This window comes from Wyeomyia smithii, chromosome 2 (assembly GCF_029784165.1).
Source record: "Wyeomyia smithii strain HCP4-BCI-WySm-NY-G18 chromosome 2, ASM2978416v1, whole genome shotgun sequence".
Classification (NCBI taxonomy): domain Eukaryota; kingdom Metazoa; phylum Arthropoda; class Insecta; order Diptera; family Culicidae; genus Wyeomyia; species Wyeomyia smithii.
Window position 1 is genome coordinate 51370816 of NC_073695.1, and position 23125 is coordinate 51393940.

The 23125-nt window shown below is 39.0% G+C and overlaps 1 protein-coding gene across 4 annotated transcripts; it reads right to left on the minus strand.

The window, feature by feature from the left end:
- Window positions 1-4506: 4506 nt before the first annotated feature.
- Window positions 4507-12848, minus strand: LOC129724631 (serine protease filzig-like). Of its 4 annotated transcripts, XM_055679681.1 has the most exons (7): window positions 12721-12848; window positions 8489-9129; window positions 7398-8416; window positions 6122-7003; window positions 5873-6058; window positions 5487-5785; window positions 4507-5425 (listed from the first exon to the last, which is right to left on the minus strand). In XM_055679681.1, exons 2-7 carry the CDS (start codon window positions 9120-9122, stop codon window positions 4825-4827), a joined length of 3621 nt encoding a protein of 1206 aa, XP_055535656.1. In that variant the 5' UTR covers window positions 9123-9129; window positions 12721-12848; the 3' UTR covers window positions 4507-4824. The 4 variants fall into 4 exon arrangements, with proteins under 4 accessions (XP_055535656.1, XP_055535655.1, XP_055535658.1 ...); XM_055679680.1 differs by having other exon boundaries at window positions 7398-9129; XM_055679683.1 differs by lacking the exon at window positions 6122-7003 and having other exon boundaries at window positions 7398-9129.
- Between the last annotated feature and the right edge of the window lie 10277 nt (window positions 12849-23125).

Here is a 23125-nt window from a genome sequence, read left to right on the forward strand (position 1 = left end):
GTTTTCCAAAGTGTACCTTAGCGCAGAGTTGCCAGGATTTATTTTCAAACGAATCAACTGTGGCAATTTGCTTCACTGAGTTTTGAGGTTTTGACAACAGAAATATGTGTATTTCAAATATCACATAAAATAAAATTATGCTAAAAGCATTCAAGGAATCGAATAAAATTATTTATAAGGCCGCTTATAAAAATAGCGAGGAAATGTGCTATGAGGTATAACATCGAGTACAACATAGAAACGTCAAATTCAATGTTTTTGCTTTTTTCTGTTTTCTTGCTCGTGTTTACTGCCGATACGAAAATCTCGCCGTTTCTCTTATTATCGATCGGAGAGTTCATATATGAATTATAAGGAGTTTTTCATATAAATTACATCATTTTTGTGGATCATAACCAGATCCACTGTGTCTACCGCGGCAACCTTAGAAGCGCAAGGGCTGAGCCCCAACCGGAACAGCAAAACAATGAAATCAATCCGACCGACATTGACGTTTTCGTATCAGGTTTGACGTTTTTGTATTTTCGATGTTATACTCTGTCAAATGTACAGCGAGGGATAGGAAAAGGTATTCCCTCGAAAAATAGTTGTTTTCCTAAAAAGTGCTCGATAGCAATATTTTAGAGAAAAACTTTAAGTAACTTTGTCGTCAAGATTTTTGCTATCTTTGAAAATAGCCGATTTAGATTGAAAAAACACATTAGTCGCTCGAACTCTTTTATTTCAATTTTCACATTAGAACTGTTTTTTAAACGACTTTTGCAATGCTTATATCATGAATATTTCAAATCTGCCCAAAGTTATCAAAGTTTCTCTTTAAAATGACAAAAACCGGTTTTTATGAGATTTAGTAGGCACTAGGCAGTCAGCTACACGGTGGCGCGTAAACGCTTTCGAACAAGAACGAAGATTATTCAGGATATTACCTTCGAAGTGGCAGGTCTGTTTGTTTGTGGTTATATCACAGAGAACAGACGTTCATCTTATTTTCAAAGGATGTGTAAAAACTTGCAACCGTCATTAAACCGTAAGTGGTAATGCTCCCGCCACGTGGCGCTTGCGTCACAGACAAATCAAGGATATCGTTACGGCAATATTTATGCAGTGCAACTGAGGCACCACAAGACAGATCGTTAGTGTTTTAACGTATTTTGATTCAAACTTTCGCACACGATTTTTAATTTTTTCATATGAACATTAATGTCCCTTCTCTACCGGTTATACCATGTTTTTTATTGTAAATACCATAATTTACCATAAAATATCATTGTTCAAAACAAAAATTTGTGTTGTGTCTCATTTGTACGGGTAGATTACGCTTGTATTAACAGTTTGGTGGGTTCACCTCCTTTAGTATAATGAGGCATTGTTGGATTGAGACCTCTCGCAGAAAACTGCTCGTTATTAGGTATTGCGGTTTAGTGTATTTATAATTTTCGTAATAGTCTATAAATTTGATTTTCTGGAATTATTTAGAAGGACATTTTCTGTGAGAGTGATGCGTTTCTCTTTCAGGTAACAAAATCCTTTTATTTTTTGCTCATTGCGAATTAAAATATCTTCTTCTTCATCGCTCGACGTTAAAAAATCAGAGCTGCTATTTTTTAGCGCTTTTGTCCTAAAAAGATAAATAGCGTTAATGTTACTTTCTACCATCACAGGGAAATACTTCATCTTCATGCAATTTTCTTTCCCTCCGTTTTTTCATTACTCGTAAAAAGAGTTGAGGTTGTTCATAAGGCACGACTGCAAGGTTAACGTAGAATTATAACTGCCTGTTGAATGTCAATGTATTTTTTGCAAAAGGTTTGGGAATACACTCGATTGAGGTTAATCATTTTAATAATACAAAGCGATAAATTTAAGTGATAACAGTCTTTCAACTCTCTTTTTTATTGATTAATGGGTAACCTTGAAAAGAGGCGTTGATTTTTTATTGGCATTTACCGATGGCACGGGATGATTCTAGTTCTCTTATTATCCTCCGCTCCGCAAACACTGCGAGCTAAGAAACAAGGAATGACGATAACAACCAACGCTACCGGCACACTCACAGCAATGACCGGAAAGACTAAAAGTAAACGCGACGCGACAAATCCGGACCAAATTAAGAACATGTTCGGACATATTGAGTAATGCTATACAGTGCTGCGGTATGCCGGTTGGTTCGTGTGGAACACTGCGATCGAAAAAGTCGCTTACTCAGTAAGCAGTGCTTAGCCTTTTAGCCAGCCAATTAGCATCACAAAATCACAGTTTTCCGCATTTCGGTGGACGCATAGCTAAGTTTCCAAAAGATGTATGTTAGAATGAAGAAAATTCGTTGGAAACTGACCGAGTTTCAAGCTTATATGTTGCTGTAAAACGTAATCGCAGACAGACGTCCAAACTGAATTCAAAACTTGTGTAAAGGTTTCAGTACTAGCAATTGAGCCGTTGCGGAACAGAGTGGTCTCAAGACCATTTTTTTCGAAAATGAGTTTTTTGCATGAACCGCATCTACTCAAGAAGCTGAAGTTGGGAGATTAAAAGAATTTCGAAAAATCGAACTTTAAAGCTGATTTATATCGTGTTGAAATTTCGTCCGAAACAGAATGGCCATAAATCGGTGTAATACTAACATCTAACTAGTGCTGGGATTTTTAACCGGATATATTCGTGATCCGGTTATCCGAAGCTCGGATCACGGATGGGTGAACGAATACTATTCGGATGACCGGATATCCGGATACGGATAATCGAATAGTCGGATATTCGGATATCCGGATATTTACTATCCGGATATCCGCAATTTTTTTTCTGTCTTTTGAAGCCCGTTCAACTAAAACGTAACGCGTAAAAATGGCTTCTTTCGCAATCCCCCATCTCGTCGAAAGTAATTATTTACATAATTCTTATTAAACTATGGTCGGATATAAAATCCGGATATCCTGTCGGATAAAATCCGGATATCGGATTGATCCGGATTATGGATATTTGTCGGATATCCGAGGTCGGATATCCGGATATTTTAATCCGGATAGTCCCAGCACTACATCTAACACGTAACATGTAGCATATTACATGTGATAAATAACATGTCACTTGTTCTGTACATGTCACACGTAATATGTAACATGTTACACGAAATGTAACACGAAAAATGTAACATGTAAAATATTATGTAACATGTAACATGTTGTGTTACATGTAATGTTACACGTGACATCTTACATGTGACATGCTATATGTATAATATAACAAGTGACACTAGCCATTTTATACGAGTTACCATCATTTTCATTGTCATTTACCAGGTTTGTGTACATAGACCACTCTGTTCCGAAACGATTTGAGGATTCCAGTGAATATATATATGAAGTCAGAGTGGTCTATGTACATTGGTGAGATAAAATCACCTATTTTGCAAAGAAACTGTTAATTTCATGTATCCCAATGTTAAACCACTTCATAACCTTTATATTAGAACATTTTGTTTGAAAGAATCCGTTGAACAGAATTTTTTTCAGAGGTTATTCGAAAATTGCTGCTCCTGAACAATTTGCTCGATGGCACATAGACCACTCTGTTCCGCAATGGCTCAATTCGTAACCGCTACTAGTAAAAAAAAATATTATTTATTATTTTTACTATTTATTATTTATACTTTTAATTACAATGCGGCGCTAGTGTAAGGGTGATCGCAATTCTCTTTTAAAATTTACACGGAATTTTCGATCAATGTTGTTCTTGCTTGAACGTCTGTCTGTGACGTAATTCTACGTCAAAAAGAAAGTCTAGTTATCCATCCGTCGCAGTGAAAACGTATTTGTTTGATAATCTCTGTTTCAATTTTTTTTGAAATTTGATTACTCTGAGTTTCGTTGTGTAAACTGTAATGTTGTAAATTTATGTACTGCACTTACGCGACTAGCGATGGACGGAAATCATTTGCATCATTTTGATAATGTCATTTTTGCTTTACCAAAGGAACGGTGAGGGTCATTTGGTTGGGTTTTCAGAAAATTTTATTGCGTGACCGTGATCGATGCGAGTGTTCTATTTTATCGGAGTATGACAGCTCGTTACAAGTATGAAAATCAAGTGTATTTGAAAGGGTGCGGCGTTCGTTGTAACTTAAATTTAAAAAAGATTGGTTGTATTTTCCGAAGAATTCTGGTAGTGGAAACGATTTTTATTAGCCCTGTTTGAGATACGAAGCATTGCTGGAGGCTTGATCTGCTGCCAAAATCCAAGCTCGTTTAAATACGTTGAGAGTGGTCTTGTGTACCACATTTCTACTACTAAATTTTATGAAGCGACATGATCCGGATGTGGATACGACATTCTCAAAATGAACATTGTTTGATTTGAGCGAGAGATCATTATAATATTCAGACCACGGCTCGGACTGAAAGTTTTACAATTGTTTTGTGTGAAACGACAATAGATGATAACAGACTCAGAGGAGTGGAGAGTTGATACAACTTGTTGAAGTGAAAGAAAACAACATAAAAACGAAGTTCCTCAGGTATAAATAGAATAATTTATTCACAACTTATAGGTCTAAATTTACACTACATCGAAAAGTTACTTACAAATGGTTCGTATGTTAAGAAATGCTGCACATAGCATCATACACTTTAACTCCAGCAAACGTTCGTTTCCATTTCATTCAATCCGTGCTTCGCGTTGCATTCGTAATCTTTTGCGCTGAAGTTTTACCTTACATTAAATTACAAAAGCGGAATTACCTTGAGTATCAGTTTACGCGTACTATCGTTGTAATCGATAAATATGAATCCGGAATAATTTACACACGACAAAGTTCAGCTACTAGTTACTCTAGTATCTTCCACGAACCTGCTGAAGCCAATCCAAGTAGTAGGCAACCTTGACGTAAACTCCGGGTACGTTAGCTTTACCGCATCCAATGCCCCAGGACACAACCCCGACAACTTGCCAGCTACCGTTACGCTCGCAAACCAGTGGGCCACCACCGTCGCCCTTGCAGGCGTCCTTGCCTTCCTCTCCACCAGCGCAGACGAATCCCGGGTGTAGTTTGTACTGGTAACCTAGACGCGTCTGACGTAGCTGGGCCTGGCACTGTTGGTCATTCACAATTGGCACGTCCACTTCCTTCAGAATGTTCTGATACTTTCCGTAGTCTCCGAAGGCATCCTTGCCCCAACCAGTAGTCCAGCAACGTTGCCCAGAGAAGTCGGTGTATTTGTCTGGCAGACATGCTGGCGAAATGTGCGGCGTATTGGAGAAGTCAACAGGGGAGTCCATTTTCAGTATAGCCAAATCGTTGTCTAACGTTCCGGCATAGTACTCTGGGTGAACCTGTACCGAGATGACATCACGCTCGATGTACGGGTAGAACTCGACGTCATGATTGACATCCCATTCGCCTAACCGCACGCGAAGATCGAACCCGTTGTAACTGTTTTGAAAGAATAAAGCGTTAAGTTATTTTTATTCGTTGGTCAAATTGCAAACCTTACGTTTTGACACAGTGAGCAGCGGTGATGATGTACTGATTATCGATAAGAGTACCCCCACATACGTAAACCGATTCTTTAGGATCTTTCTTCAGAATAGCGACTTGCCACGGATATTCACCGAATTCGCTGTCACCATCAACGTACACCGGATTCTTGATGCGACCGTTGATACCTTGGGCATTTCGGACTCCACACTGGCCAAGTTTGGCGTGAGTTGGTGGTGGACGATAAGCCGGACGACGGCAGCAAACGGTTCGCTGTGGACACTGTTGGGGTTGTGGTCCGTAGTATGCTTGACGCTGTGCGGAAAATGAGTTAAAAAGTTTATTTGAGATGTTATATGAAAACGTTACATTTTTGCTTGAATCTCAATGGCTGACAGTTACCTTTTCAGCTGAAAAAGACTTTTCTTGTACCCCAGATTCAGCGGGCTCCTCGGAGACTGCGCTCACGACGTTCGACTGCACCGGTTCCAGTTGATCCGGAACGGATATGTCAGTGGCACGACGACTACGCGGGAAGCTAACGATGTTACTACCTTCGGAGTGTCCCGGAGCCGGCGTCGGAATGTTCTGAGTGGGTGGAAGTCTATCGTTACTACTCTGATAGTTCTGATATTGTCTGCCATAATCTACTCTGTTCTGGTTTAAAAGGTCGGGTTGATTTTGGGGGTACACCGACTGGTAGTCGAAGTTACCAATCGGGGGAGCCCGCTGATTGAAAGTGATGTTAGCATTTCTGCCTATGTCGTTCGGATTGTAGTCAAGTTCTACGTCAGAAGCAGATGTGGCATCACGAAAGAAAGGTGGTCGTGGTCCATAATATGGGGGAGAGGGACCTGGGCCGTTTGGAATGAAAGGCGGACCCGGGGGCCGATTTCCGTAAGGTCCTTGTGGACCAGGGTACACGGGTCCTGGAGGGCCTGAATAGATAGGACCAGGGGGGCCTGAATAGATAGGACCAGGTGGTCCTGAATAGATGGGACCAGGTGGCCTTGGATAAATGGGACCAGGACCTGTATAGACTGGACCTGGTGGTTTGGTGAAAATGAGGTTGGGTCCTGTAGGACCAAAACCTGAAGGTGGTCCATGAATGTGCGGTGGACCATGAGGAGGTCGATATATTGGGGGAGGTGGAGGATAACCAATGTGGTTATGGTAATGCTCGTGTTGATTAAAGACATGTAAAATGTTTTGCTTTTTGGCAGCGAGAAGGCTTCCAACTTTATGAACAATATTTTCTGTAGGCGTAACATGAAGGTTGACGAGAGGCTTCAGTAGCTTGTCGCCATATTCGTCTTTAGTAACCTGAAGGGAAAACAAGGGGTTTACATTGACCAGGCCAAGGTTCAGACCGTTCGCACCGATCGAGCCGAAGTACGGATTTACCGCAGGGTTTGGGCCGTATGGATTCAAGGGATACGAAGGATATGGGAGACCAAAGGACACTCCAAAGGTAGGAACAACTTTCTTTCCACCTCCACCTTCACCACCGTGATGACCACCTCCCAATAAACGCTAAAACAATACAAGTAAACAAGGCAACTTTAGAAAGTGTGTCCAAAGTGGCTCACTCAAAGTGTCACTTTCGTGACACATTGACGCGGCAGTGTCTAGAGCTTAGTCCTGTTGGTTGGTTGGTTGTAAGCAAAGCTTAAGCTTATGTCAGCATGTATTGTTTTAGTGTTTATTTCGAGGGTTTAGGTCTTTGTTTGAGTCTCGAGTCCCACTGGTCATTTTTTTCGACTAGTTGGAATGAATACACACAAAGCAGGGTAGTACAAGAAAAGTCACTTTTCGACACATGAAGTTGTGAGTTATATTACGAGCGTGAATGTTAGCATAGGCCGAAACGGGAGTTATGGTTCAAATTTTGATTCCAGGTTAGTGTAGAAAATAAAACGTAGCTTACCGGTTCAACTTTAGCCTTGTCATCATCATTGTCTGATTTTTTGTTGGCAGCAGCCTCACGCTTGGATATCTTTTTCACTGGTTCGGTGACATTTGCCGAACGGGCTTGAGCAGTATGGTTTTTGGAAACATGTACGACGGTCATTGTTCCATTGCCATCGGTAACAACAACTCGTTCAATGTCGGCTTCGATATCAGTCTTGAAATTGCGGGGATCCAGCGGCAGGATCAGATCATCTCGACGACCCACGACATCCTGAGCTGGACACTGTTCGTATGGGACGCACACGCATTCTTCAACTCTGGGGTTGGCTCCGCCATATTGAGCACCTTGAGAACCGAAGCTGTTCGCTCCCAGCTGATTGTGACTGTACTGGCTATTGATGTTAGATTGTTGGCTGTATTTGTTGTAGTTCGTGGCGAAGCTGTTCTGATTAGTCCCCAGACCATTGACGTTAAGTTCTTTTTTGTACAAATTTGGGTTGGATGTGTGATAAGCACCTTGAGACGACTGATAACCTGAGTTAAAACTGTTGCTAGAGCCGCTAGCGCCGCTGCCAGTAGGATTCGAGCCGTAGATAATGTTATCGGTGCTTGCAAACGTAGCTGGTCCTCGGTTGTACACGTTGGGATTGACTGGTTTCGATTGGGAAGCATACCCACTGTACTGGTTATAGCCAGTGTTTGAAGATCCTTTCAGATCTTGATAATCGAAATCTTTACTTGCCGATGGATTAAAGCCACCGTTGGGAACTCCTGATGATCCGTAAACACTGGATGAGTAAAGGTTGCTATTGGTTAACGAACTGCCACCGACGGCCGATTCGGTAAGCACTCCTTGAGACAGAGGAACTGGATTGCTGGCGATAGCAGTCTTATCACCGCCTTCGATGTGGTGATAGTGATGATGGATGTGCTGCTCGACGGGAGGTTTCACAAGCGGCGCTCCATCGCCAATGATGAGTGCTTTGTTGGGGTTCTCAAATTCGTACGGAATCTCGCCACCTTCGTAGATAGGACCTAGGGGTTTAGAGGGATAGGGTGAAAAGGAACCGGATTGACTAGAGTAGAGTCCACCGTATGAGGAGCTACCTGTGAAGGAATTAGGTCTATTATAGGAAGGTTGATGGGAGGCGAAGCCCACCTTCTGCTGTGGGCGGGGAGGTGGCATTGGTTGTGGAGGTCCGTAAGGTCCCTGGTGAGGCCTTTGTGGAGGCTGCGGTTGAGGTGGTTTTGGAATGTACTGAGGAGACGGTGGAGGTGGTCCTGGTCTTTGGGGACCTTGAATGGGAACGGTGGCAATTGGACGCCCAACCGGCCTTAATGCCACTGGTTGAGCGTAAATGAGATTCTGTGGATTCAGATATGGTCGTCTGCCGTCGATGAGTTCGCCATCACATTGCATAAGACCCAAGGCGCACAGTTTCTCTTTGATAATGTTTCTCGCTTCCACATCGTCGGAGTTCTGCAAGGCTTGCTGAACTGATGGATCACTGTAGACTTCATCGAAGCCCTCCAAGCTGCGCCCTTGGCGTCCGCTGTCCAAAATAAAGTTCAGGATATCATCATCGGCTACTTCGGTTGCATTCTGAGATGCATCTTGTCGTTTCTCGCGGACTAGATCATGCAAAAACGATTCCCCGTTGTTAAGCAAATTCCATTCGTCGGTGTTGGCTGCTGCTACAGTTAACAGTACCGCTAGTACCGTTATTGATATCAGCTTCATATTGCTTCTGTAAATTAAAACAAAAAGGTAAACAATGATTATTTGGCTTCCTGACACAGTTTAGGTGAAGCTATTGCCTAAAATTACTACACTTTGACTTCGTATCCATTCGCATTCACTGACCCACTTAGAAATTACCGCACACATGTTTGCAACCCCAATTTCCGAGTGGCGATTACCTAATAGCAGCCTCTGTGAGCCTGTTTTGGCATTATGGCGATCAAGCTCATAATTTTACTCTCTACCAAACAGCAAGGTTTGTGTGGTCTGCGTGGTCACTATCGTTCGTTTTCCTCTCGTTTTCCGACGCTCGTGTGCATATATTTACGACAAACCAAAACAAAGGCAAAGTAAAGAGATGAGATAATATCCACCGCTGTAGCGGTGGAGCGTAATAAAATTATTTCCACTTGGTCGAGTTGTGCTGCGCTGTGTGGTCATTTGATATAACAGACAGAGTACATGCGAAACGAGTTTCGCTAATAAAACCCACAGACCCACAATGCAGATACTGATTTCAGGAAAAGGCTAGATAAAAATCAAACATTCTGCAGAAAATATACTCACTAACGAGCACTCACTTTTACTTTCGCTTACATTTTCATCAGTGCATTTTACTTCCGACCTTCCAAGCAGAGCGGAAACATTTCTTCCCCCTGTAGCATTCCGACAAAAGGAAACAATGGTGATTGTTAAGACGACGACCCGACGGTGGAGATGCAATCACCGAAGCGTGACTAACTAATGGTATAGTGCACAGTGCATTCATCATTCGTGGTTGAAGCAACATTTGTTCGAAATTTAACAATCAACACGTTACAACTTATTACAACAAGGCGTTACTAAACTTAGCGTTCACCGTGTGGTCATTGTCGTGATGTCGCACCTCCCCAAAATGAGGTCGCATTGCATCATTGAGACGATGACCGCTGCGGTCACTGCGATAGGTGTTCGTGTGTGCGTGTGTACACAGGTTACGCGCAAATATTGGCGCACGGGGTGCAAATATGGCGGTTCCGATGACCTCGAAAACTAGCGTGGGTGGATGCGGCACTCATTCATAATAGTCATCCTTTACGCTTTTGTTTGTTTGTTTTCTTGGTTCGTAGTTTGTAGGCATGGTTAACTGAATTCGAAGGCCTATCTCAAAACAGGATAAGATCGAAAGTTGCTTCGGCGGTGTCACGTTTAGGTGCGGTGGATTTGTTTTAACTTTTCGCGCGCACGTGGGTGGACTTACATGGTTTGCAGATTTAAGTACTCTTACATCATGTGTTACGTGTGCGATTTGCGCGGGTTTAATTTTGTAACATTTCAATAGATTTAATTGCAAGTGATTTCTATCAAGGGCTAAGAGACAAACCCGTTTTTGGTAACATGCATTCTCATTTTCATATCGGAATTTTTACTAATGGCTACAATCAGTGAAATTGCGATGAACTGTTGTTATTTCATTCTATTTACTCAATAATATTCCTAACTGAGTAACTGACACCAAATGTTAATGATTTATGTTGTGCGTTCGGATAAACATCGAACAAGTTATACGACGTTAACTTGTTGTTTACATTACATTTGAAATCTGACGTTTAACTAATACGTGCATAGAACAGAAAACTGAACGGAAAATTAGTAATTAATTAATAAGTTTGCACCTACTGAAGTGAAATATATATGCTCTCAAATTATTTTTCACATTCTCGAAAGAATGATATATCCTAGAGTTAACATAATTAAACCAATCCGGAAACAGCAATCAGACCCGCACGATACTCTCAAGGCCCGAGGGAGACAACCCAATTTGCCAGTCCGGATCATCTTGGCTCAGCAGCGGAACAAATTTAATATGCTGCTTACCTATGGCAATGGAAAACCATCAAACAACAAACAAGTGTTTAACGCAAAACATTCTAGCTTTAGGTTAGATTTAGTTCCAGCTCGTAGTCGGCAGCGAGGATGAAAAATTTGCTTCTAGTTATTAAGATACTTTAGAAAATAAGCTACCAGATATAATTGGCGTCGTTAAACATTAATTTGTATTTGTGCCGTGTCAAATAAATTGTAGATGAAGAAAAAAAAATTAAACCAACAATCGAAAAAAATTTCCTTATGCTACAATTTTTCAAACCCTTCATTTATACTAGTGCTACGATCTTATTGACTTTGACAGTTCCTCCAAATTTAAGACAACTAGAATGGTATACCAGAGACAGAATTATTTTTTCTTATTAACCATATTCCAGTTTTGCCTTCGATTACGGAGATTGAGAAGGTAAAAATATAATTCACAGTCTTCCCGTTATTGAAGGAGAAGTTTTCATATGACTCAATATCCTTAGACTCTTTTCTTTTTCGGTAAACTTAAGTTCCTTCACCTTTCTATAGATATTACCAACATATTACAAACATTTGAGTTTGAATAAAAAGTGATATGTAGAATAAAAAATAGTAAGCAAGACGAAAGCTCCAACAAATAAAAAATTGTTCCTGAACGCAAATATTGATGCAGATTCTTTTCTGTTATATTAATCACGTAATATATTACGGATAGTAGAACTGAAGAACGGAAAAAAATTTAAATATTGTGTTCATTCCACTCTGAACTGACTCAGTGCATCTTGAAACTCAAAAATGACTACCACAAAACTGCTGAACATCTCGTTTATCCAACGACATGATTAAAGTTCGATCCGTGAAAGGGAAGCTATCAGCGTCTTTTACTTCTTTGTAGCACTTGTTCGCTGGATTTTAGATTTTTGCGAAAAAAATCCTATGTTCCGAAAAGAATCTTATGTTAATTTTTTTTTTATTGTTTTATAGGTTAATCTATCATCTTTTTCAAGCCAAAACGATTTGTGACCAGTTTTGTAAAATCAAAAAACAGTCCAATGAAACTTCCAGTGAAGATGCATTCAAACGACTTCAATTTCGTAGACGACAAACCTGTAGCACAGCGCGGTGTATTAACCCTGTAAGTTTACAGTAGACGTTTCGACACCGCAACTGCAACTGCCAGTGTATATAATCTGATCTTCTTTCACTCTACATTAAAGATCAATTGTGTTACATCAAACATTACACCGAACAAAGAGCACACGGTTGGGTTGTACAATTTACCAAAGTTCCATCACGTTTCGACTTCCACAGTTCATTACCATAATTCGAAACCTTTAAACCTGCCACCTCACTTTTATATTTTCAATTTCATTGTTTCAAAAAAGAAAAGCGCAAATCGTGGGAAATTAAGGTGGCAGATTTACTGTCCTGCCTCGATGCAGGTACTTCCCGGCTTCGGTTGCGTCATAACACGATTCACTTAAGCTGCTTGAGCACCGATCCAGTTGGGCGAAAGATGCGAGGGCGGCAGTGCGTAAAAGTTGTCTCGCCAATATTATGCAATGGATCGTTGTCCTAGATTGAGGCCCCCGTGGTAAGAGAGGTTTGCAATCCTTGTGCAGTTGCGTAAGCTTTTGGCCGATTTTCACTTTCGAATTAGAATATCATTCAGTAAACTACTGATGCCGGATTCACTTATTTTTGGCAGTTACTTATCTGCATTGCTCATATCATATTTGTAATGAAAACGAAAGACACTAACCTTTGTGAACCTATTTTAAGTTCTCTTTCACTTTTTCACTTGTGTTTTTTTTTTTCAACTGTTCGTTTCAACTTCTTCAGATTTGCTTCTACCTGACGCACATTTCCTTCGATACTGAAGTTTAAATTCACTCAAGCGACTGTTTTATAGAATCCCACCGCCTGCATCGAGCTTGGCCTGTGATGATCGTAGACGAATTTTACCCTTTTGCGTCGTCTGTGGCCGAGTAGATCTGAGGTTGCTGCACCTAGACCACGGGAGAAAGAGAGTGAGAATCGCGTCGGTGCATCGGCATGTGCCAAACGGCGTCTTGGCAAGTTGGCTGGCATGAACGAAGAGCAACCTCTTACGGTGGTTTGTGGGCCAAGTTGAGTTGGGTTGGAGAGATTTGTTGTTTGTTTTCCCTCTCATTCGCTAGTGCATTGTTTGGTGCCTTCATAGCGCCGAAGATTTTACCGTCACTAACGGAGGCAGTGACGCACTGGCTCGAAACTGTAATGGTACTATGGATTAAAAAACAAATAATACAATCTAAAAAGGTTTTGTAAAAATTGCAAAAACATACAAATTCTTAACACTAAAAGAAGAAAATATTATCGATAGTTTATAGAGAAAAACGAAATATTTCAGAAGTAAATTTACGATATTTCTGACAATTTTGATATATTTGACAGTTTGGATATTTAAAAATTCTTGTATTTTTGTGTTATTGCTTTTATCTACATTTATGGCATTTTTGATATTTTTGCATTTTAATATTTATGACATTCTGGTAATTTTTAATAATTTTTGAAATTTTTAACATTTTTGACGTTTTAGTTTTTTTTTGATGTTTGAGTAAAATCATGTCAAATGATCTATCGTTTAATTTTGACTATTTTTTGATTTCATTGAAACTTTGTAAACGTATTTGACCTAGCAAACTGAGTATTTTCTGCGGGAGGAGAAAATTTACAGATTTAAGAGTAACTTTCTCAAATTGCTTTTGGCATCATCAAATGCATTTTGGCATATGCCTTATTCAAAACATTGTAGCTCAGAAACCTTTAGTTGTATAGAGAAAAGTAAAGTTAACGTAGAATTGAAACAACCTGTCTCGGGTCAATTTAGGATTTTTAGATGATATGTTTTTGTAGAAGAGCCCCAAAACTCGTACGCTAAAAAGGCTGTAGCTTCTTTCTCCAGCGACAGGTTTCAATTGGTGCCATAGAAAATTTTTCTTGTCTCATCAAGACCTATACACCATAAAACCAAAATCGCCCCATCTCCTCCATGTTTGAACGGAATATCAATATGGCGATGAACGAAACTGCTACCTGTTCGATTGAAAACCCGTGTGATTCTCTCAACTACCTACGCAAAGGACTAACGTAACAATCGGGCGACGCGGCGTAGATGATAGAATTATAAAATTTGAAAAATAGGACAAACTGCGCCGCAAACTGTTTGTAGATACATAGACGAGAGTTGTGCGCAAAGTACAGTAGCGTTTCGTTAAGTTTAAAAACGTCAACAAGCATGATGATAAAATGGTATCGAAGAGTGGCAAAGCTGCCATATTTCCGTATCCTTGATATTGCCAGTGAAGCTAGTCAAGCATGCTGGGTCCGAAGCTAAAGCTAAACAAAAGCTATTGAAGAATTTCTCGCCCACTCAACTAAGGACTTGCAGCACCTTCTCAAAATTCAATGAAATCTCATGGGTGTGTATGTAGGCCTTACTACCCTAAGCAACCTTGCATTTTTTCGAAAATTTATCTGTACTAACATTTAAAACATTTGAAGGGCTTCTAAAAATATTTGCTAAAGACAGGAAATCATTTGGATAGAGTATCAGAGCACTGGTCTAAGTATTCCATGCAATTAATACATAGTGAGTGTTTTTTTACATGAAATCTATAATTGCATTTAAATTGAAATATCGCAAAAACACAAAAAAACACATCTTTGAAAATATCAGAATATGAAGATTTACTATGGACAATATAATTAAAAATATGGCTTGCTCATACTTGCTGAACGATGAGATAGCTATTTGTGTATTTTTTTTTAATTTGTGTCATAGTTTTATTCGAGTACTCGAAAAACTTCCGTGTTAAGCAGGGATGGACGGAATTATTCAATTTCCATAGAGGGGAAATTTATATGAAACATAAAATTCAGACAGATTTTACAAAAACTCGTAGATCTTAAAAACTAGAAAAGATAGAAATGTTGTGCATTTTACTTACTTTTGCATTTTAATTTAATGCATTTTTACGTAAAATTACTTTAGTAGGGTGGCATACTGAAAAAATTCCGATGCGTAAAAATTTATTTCAGCTGACCGGATTTCAGCTCGATGGATGCAGAACAAATTTCTCTGTTTATGAGATCATTTTTTTAAACATTTGTCAGTTGTTAAAGTGATTTGAGTGTAATTTCGGCTGTGCAGTCTCAAATTATTAGTTTTCGTCACTCATCAGTGACATCTTCAGGAGGAACTGTGAGAATTTATTAACGGTTAGCGGCATTAGCAATATTGAATTGGTTAGTGCGTTAAGTCTTCAAAGCCTTAAATGCAGTTTTCCAGTAAGCAAACCTAGAAGCGAAAGCAATATGAGTTTTACTTCAAATGAGCCTAATATCGAACAACGCTACCTTTTAGTATCGATACCTTGTTTGCAATAATATCGAAGTATCGGCGCTTTTTTTCGATGCCAGTATCGATTACAAGTATCGATGCCCAATGATATCGCAATGTCGCTACCTATTCTAGTGATCAACGCTACCAGTAAACGCACAACTCACTTTTAGATGTGTTCAAACGGTTGAGAGCGAACGCACCAGATTCGGACAGTATCACTAACATACCCGAACATGTTTAGCAGTGCTACAGGCATGCCTGTATGACGGTGCTTCCTACACAGATGGGAGTTCCAGAATTTTGCGCTTTGTAAAATGATCTCTAAACACAAGTGCGGTCTACTGATTTCCTGGTCCGATTTCCTGGACTGTGGGAGGCTGTAACCAACCGAGTGGCTTTTTGATTTGAATGAAACTTTGCACACGTATTTGGCTTAGCAAACTGAGCATTTTTCACAGGTGGAGAGATTTTTTTACACCCATGAGTTACATTCTAAAAGGGCGTATGTCTTTTGGCATAGGTTTTATTCGAAGCATTGTAGCCCAGAAACCGTTGGTTGTATAGAAAAACTGTCTGAATGAGTTGTATATTTTTGATCAAGCATTCCAATGAACGTATGGTTTTTGCTGGAGAACCATGGACAAATTAAGAAAAACGTGTATTTTCCTAAATAATTATAATTTTTCGAGCTTAAATCAGAAATAACTCGAAAACCGATGCCTTTAAAATGTTTACTACCAAGAGTTTTTGATTAAAAATGACTATCTGCATCTTTTAAAATCATCAGAATACGAATATTTTGAAAAATGTTCAAATTAGAATTTTATTAAAAAAATTAATCTGCCATAAAAAATTATTTTTCATTTCTCCATCCTGGGCATTCTTTAAAAAGTTGCGTATTAACGTCAAGCTTCTTTAAAAAAAAAATCAACTCTATTTTTTCTTAATTGAATTTTAATGTTTATTTTTAAATTCTTTTGGTCAAAAAGTTTTTTTTTTGTACAGTGTGTATTTTTTTTATGGTGCATTTTTAATTCCCTACAACTCATTCTCAGACAGTTTTTCTATACAACCAACGGTTTCTGGGCTACAACGCTTCGAATAAAACCTATGCCAAAAGGCATACGCTCTTCTAGAATGTAACTCATGGGTGTAAAAAATCTCTCCACCTGTGAAAAATGCTCAGTTTGCTAAGCCAAATACGTGTGCAAAGTTTCATTCAAATCAAAAATGGTCGATATTCGGCCATAGGTCATTTGGCGCGATCTTGCTCACAAATATATTATGTGTTTGAAATAGCCGCCTGCTGCGCTGTCACAGCTCTGCTTGCTGTATGTCGCTGTGGAATTAAGCGAGCAGAATAACAACAAAAATAACAAATCGTTTAGAAAAAATAAAAAAACTCAAACCTAATTTAAAAATATCTCAAAAGAGATGTATTTAGGAAGTAAGTGACCAAAAGCCTTACTTACTTACTTAAATGACCATACGTCCCAAGACATGGCCTACATAACGTAGTATACCCGGTGCTCTGCAGATCGTGCTCCATCTGGTTCATCCATCTCACTCTTTGCGCACCTCGTCTTCTTGTTCCTACTGGATTTAAAGCGAACACCAATTTTGCAGAGTAGTTATCCCGCATTCTAGCTATATGCCCTGCCCAGCGTATCCTTCCAGCTTTAGCCACTTTCTGAATACTGGGTTTTCTACTCCTCTAAATTACGTTCTCTTACACACCGCTAAAGCTGGTTCTTACCACCCGACGTTTAAAAGCTCCGAGCACTCTCATGTTCTCTTCGAGCATTTTCCATGTTTTATGCCCTTAGAGAACGACTGGTTTTATTGGCGTACAGAATACACTTGGTGTAGAGACTCAGGTTTCGTGACCGTAGTTTCTTATGGAGCCCATAGTAGGCACGATTTACTCCGATAGTAAGCCGTCGACCACCTCGAACTCATCCCCGTCTATAGCTACCGTTTTGCCTAGTCGTGTCCTGTTGTGCTCGGACTCGCCTACAAGCATATACTATGGTTCAGAAATCCGATTCAATCTGCTTCACGTTTCAGTAGAGTGTACTGGTCTCCCACGGTCTAAAATTTTCTGCTGACAATATCCAAGTCATCCGCAAAGCAAATAAATTGACGTGATCTTTTGAAAATCGTAGAGGATATTCCATCTCTTGTCGGTTTATTGTATCGTACTCGGCTTTGAAATCGACGAAAAGATGATACGTAGGGACTCTAAATTTGCGGCTTTTGGAGGATCTATCGCAGTGTAAAGATTTGGTCAGTCGAGTCGTAGGCCGTCGTTCCATGATGCCGGCCTAGTCACTTCCTACACATCTGCTGGCTAATGGCGGCATTCAGGATTGTGATCGCTCGAGAGTTCCCGCAGTCTAGTTATTCGCTCTACTTTTTAATGGGGCAGCTGTTTTGTCTCCCAGATCTCGACGATCAGTCGATGCAGCGTAGTTTTGGGAAAATCGGTTGATATTTGGCTAAGTAATATATTTTTTAAGAAAACCAGAATTTTTGGCTTCTATCGCACAATTATTTCACGGAGCTACCAAAGGATGAAAAAATGCAAGAACTTTTGATGTGACTTAGTAGGGGTTGTAGCTTTAGTCAAATGTTACTTGCTCGTTTACTTAAAGTTTTTCAAATACCCCAAAAAATTATTAGTTATGGTCAAAACCCTGTTTTTTTACGTTAGCTCACCTTTTTATGTTTAATTCGGTTATTTTTCAACCTATTTTTTATATTTTGGCTGTTTTGGAAAGGCGAAAAATAGAACTCTTAAAATATATAAATATGTCAAAGGAGTTTACCTATATATGATGAATAGTTTTAAATAAAATAAGATGTTTTATATTAAATAAAATAAGATGATTTTTTTCAAATTTTACCTATATGTGATGAATAGTTTAAAATAAAAAAGATACCTAGTTTATGTTATTTTTTAATTTTTTCAAATTTATTCGCAATTTCTTACACATTTTTGTAATGAACGAGCTTTAACTGCTGTAGAATTTGAAAAGTACATTTAGTGCCAAACGAAAACAGTAAGTGTTTTGGCTGAGATATGACTTGATGTTTTCCACCTTATATGTACTTAGATTTCGTCAAATCATTTCTCAGCCAAATTATAACAGATTTTCATCAACAACACCTATTGTTTTCGTTTGGTACTTAAAAGAACTTTCCAAATTTTACAGCAATTGAAGCTCCATCATTACAAAAATGTGTGAAAAATATGTTTCAAATGCTCTATTTTCGCCTTTCCAAAACAGCCAAAATATAAAAAATCGGTTGAAAACTAACCGTATTAAACATAAAAATGTGAGGTGTTAAGGTGTTAAGGTAAAAAATAAGGTTTTGAGCATGACTTATAATTTTCGGGAGATTTGAAAAACATCAAGTAAACGCGCAATTAACACTTGACTAAAGTTACAACCTACACTAAGTCACATCAAAAGTTCTTGCATTTTTTCATCATATGTAGCACCGTGAAATAAATGTGCGATAGAAGCCAAAAATTCTGGTTTTCTTAAAAAATATATAACTTAGTCAAATATCAACCGATTTTCACAAAACTACTTTCATTTGATTTGAAATTGAATATACTTCCAAAATTATAGTATATTTGTGGTATGTTTTCCACAAAAATAGACGGCAAATTTAATATTAAATTGAAAAATTTCGTGAAAAAGTCTAAAAAATAAGATTTAAACTCAAATAACTCAACATGTTTTATTGATTCTAGTGAAAATATATTTCGGTCGTTATTGAGGGTGGCATATCTTCGTCGTTCGTTACACCGACCACGTCTCCTCCGCTCCTGTTGTGGACTCCTGCTTGCACGTCATTTACGTGTATATTGTAGTTTTGCGTCCACCTTCCGATCACCTCACGATCATCCGTCAAAATGCCTCGGTATGTATCCCTACACATTTTGACTCGTGGGACGAAGCCTCTGCGGTATGAGTTCGCATACTATTTACAACGGATAATTTTCTGTACCTTAACCGTCACTAGACAGTAATCCGAATCGATGTTTGCGCCTCCATGTGCTCTGACGTCGATAATGTCCGAGAAGTGCCGACCATCTATTGAAACGTGGTCGATTTGTGTTTCTGTTCTATTTGGTGATCTCCAGGTGAATTTATGGTAAAGGCTAAGCTGGAAGAAAGAAAGTGCTACTTATGGCCATGTTCTTAATAGTGCCAAAGAAAAAATATTTTCTTTTATTCTCAAGTTTTTCTTTAAATTTTTCAACTTGTTTTTGCAAATTTTGATTTTTTTAGTTTAATTTCAATTTTTTTAAATTTAAATTTACATTTTCAACAGTTTTGATGCATTTGACCGCATGGTGTAGAAATAATAGGCAGCGTCATTTCCGACCCAGTGTCTTGCGGATTTCCCGCGTGTATTTGCGAAAAAAAGTGGGATCGCGATTACCGTTTCTCACTCACACATTATCGTAGCATTTAAGTCAAATGTGCTCGGACCAGAGTGGACTGTTCCTGGGAAGGGATTTAGTGCAAGCAGCTGATCTTTTGACTCTTGTGGCTTGCATCTTTCCTTGTTCGCAGTGGGCTTTGATGTAAGATGCTACTAGCAGTAGGTTGGATTGCAGGAAATGTTAAGTGTAACTAACATAATGCCCTATGTTCCAAGTGTTTACGAGCCGGTCGGATGCTTTAAAGAGAGACTGCTCTGTTAAACTTAAAGCGTCTGTTTGGCATTCGAAATTGGGCAGGCAATTACGGTATGGTTATTTTTACACCGATTCGCTTACCTCCATGTGAGGACTGCCGCTCCAGTGTCTGTACTGTAGGCCGACTAACAAACCGGTGCTCGTGTGGATATGCATACAACACGGGCCGGCTTACATAATTTTTATGATTCATTCCGGTTCGAAACTGAGTGTGATTGTACAGTAATTTTGTTTCATGGTGGTTATTATTTTGTGTGATTCTGCTGATTATTTTCACAGCTCCATGTGCTGTGTAAAATGCTGAAACAATTGTTTGCTATCACTTTTCTGTCAGTTGATAATCGAGGTAAAAAGTCAACGACAAATAATATGTGTATACTTATGTTATACTTTCGGCTGAGCAGTCACAAAAATTTAGAACGACTTATTTTATACTGTCTACCATTTGGATAGTATACAATAAGTCGTTCTAAATTTTTGTGACTGCTCAGCCGAAAGTATAACATAAGTACACAACATCCCAACAGTCGAAAACTCAGCAAAATTTATGGCAATAATATGTATAAATATAAAACCAAAAAAAAGGAAACAGTTTTGTTCTAATTAAATTTACTTTTTGAAATTTTTCCCGTCAATACATTAAACTTGTAATACGCCACAGTAGTTGACACACAAGAAGCGGGCACGAGTGGGTGAAAAAAACAACTTAAAAAACCTGAATTACGATGCATGCATTGTGCGCTTTAAATAAAATTGAATAGCGAAGATAATAAAATCATCGCTGTCCAGGTGAAGCAGGCGAAATGAAATTTATGGAAACTTTACTAACAGCCAAATCCTATTATGAAATAACTCAGCTTGACTCATTTTGCGAGCAGGTTATGCGTGTAAACCACTCCATCGGAACTTGGAAGTTTACCACAAGTAGATTGATGATCAGCACCGATGAAGTCATAGACATAAAACCACTAGCTTGCGCTTGTTGGCTCTAAATCTAATTTTTGCTTCCTATGCTTAAACCCTCAACGTAATCATATTATGCAGGATGCACCACTAACAAAGGACGATTAAATTACTGAAAACGAGGCCGGAGTGAGAATTCCATAAGCGAACGATGCGGGGTTATTGCTCTCGCCTAAACGAATGTAAGTTACTGTGTAAATCGGCCATTCCGCGATGTACCGGACCAAAACGTCCAGCGAAAACAAAGAGGAAAAGTGAGAGCAAAACGTCAGTAATGCACTGCCAAATGAGCCGTGTAAATTTTGGAGCCGTGGCTGGCTCGTGGTAGTCATTTTAGCCGCGTTAATTTGCCGGTTGACTCGTGCCCCACTCTGATTTGTTTTGATTTGAAGCCTTTATTGGCTCTCAAGGCGCGCACGGCTACTAGCCTGCGTTGAGGTTGGTACTGAGGGTTTTTCCACTGCTCCGCAATCTCGTGAGCGTAGAGCCGTAGTTGTTATGCAATCGCGATCGTATATTTCATTCATGAACCGTGCCGGCCGCTTGCACTGAGAACGAATGGCGTGAACGGCATGAGTCAACTGCATACGTATTTTCTGAACAGACAGCACCACAAGAGGTCAATACCGTTTGCGCGTGAAGATCCGTGATTACCTAATATGACAGAGAGCGAGTGAATTTCTTTTGCGGCTGTGGATTTCAGAAGGACGCTTCGCTTTGAAGAAATTCGTAGAAGTTCTGCAGGCGGATGGGGTTTCCCAGCAGAATAAATGGCGGTTGGGTTTACTTCAAGGATATGGGATACTTGTTTTTTGCGCCTTGGAGGTTGCAAGTTTTTGGTTGATTGATTTGATTTAATTTAGTTGTTTAATTTAAAACAGACAATTGTTAAAATAATAAATTGTGTGCAGTATAATTTATGAAGGAGCCGTAATATTAGGTCTTGTTTTAAACTAAACTGATGGTTTAAACAAGTTTTCACAACAGAGACGATACGAATACAGGCTGTCATAGGTTTGTAACACTTTTGTAGTATGATCTATGATGAAAGCTCGCTGTAGCAGTCAAGTAGAGCGAAGAGTTCGTTGTGAAACTCGAAAGTTTGTGAGAGTCTCCTCATCAAAGGTTATTTTTTTTTTCACGATGCAATGAGCACCACAGAGAGAAGATAAAATATTACATTTATTTAAGGACATGAGAAAAAAAATTCGATGAAAAAATAAATAAACAAAATAGGGAACTTATTAGCAATCTCGCATGGCGTCGCTATTAACTCAAAAGGCGTGCGCAATTTTAGCCCTTCTCAACACTTTTAAGACACAATGAATAATATCTTCATATTTGGAAGGGCATATTAACCAGAATAAATGGCGATGGCATATGGCATCATTTGAAATATTAAGCATTTCTCGGCTTTAAATTAAATTCAATGACATTTCTATTATTTGAAAATACTTTTATGAATCTCAATAGACGCTGCTTGACAGAGAAAATCACATCAACTAAGTTTAGTTTTGTACGTGGACGCAGTAGCTTCTCAAAGTTGAAAAAAACTCAAATATTCACGGGCTATTCTGAGCTGATTCAGGTTAGAAATTGTAAATTACCTATTCAAAATAACTATATTTCAGCTACTTTTTTGAAAACGGTTTACAATAAACTATCTTATATTTATCAATGTTAATTTATCCAACACTAATAAAATAACTCTTTGGAAATAATGTGGTGGCCCTGAAAAGATTCAAAATGGCAACTGGGGTTAACTTACGGCCTATAAATTCCGGCAAGCTGAGCTGGTATTAAGCCATCCTTGGCTTTTTTCCAGGAACCGGAGTCAACTTCTTGAATCTCACAATGACCGTAAATCGACCTCAGATGCCATCCGAATCTTTCCAGTGTCTTCAGATTATTTCCAGATAGATATTTTAATTTAAAAAAAAAAATTGTGCAAATGAGGAGTTGAAGGAGTTGTCACTGAACAAATATGGAACAATCGCGGCGCAAAAATAATAATTAATATTTAATTCTTGCGCAAAACGAGAAGATATTAAATTTTCAATAATTTATATGCTGTACTCAACAGGGAAATTGGTGTTTAAT

Excerpts from the sequence above, each read along its gene's own strand:
- LOC129724631 (XM_055679679.1), bottom strand. The coding sequence starts at position 9,122 with ATGAAGCTGATATCAATAACGGTACTAGCGGTACTGTTAACTGTAGCA. Across the intron at positions 7,004-7,397 it reads ACAAGGCTAAAGTTGAACCG|CGTTTATTGGGAGGTGGTCA; the intron begins GTAAGCTACGTT and ends GTATTGTTTTAG. Across the intron at positions 5,426-5,486 it reads GCTGCTCACTGTGTCAAAAC|TTACAACGGGTTCGATCTTC; the intron begins GTAAGGTTTGCA and ends CTTTCAAAACAG.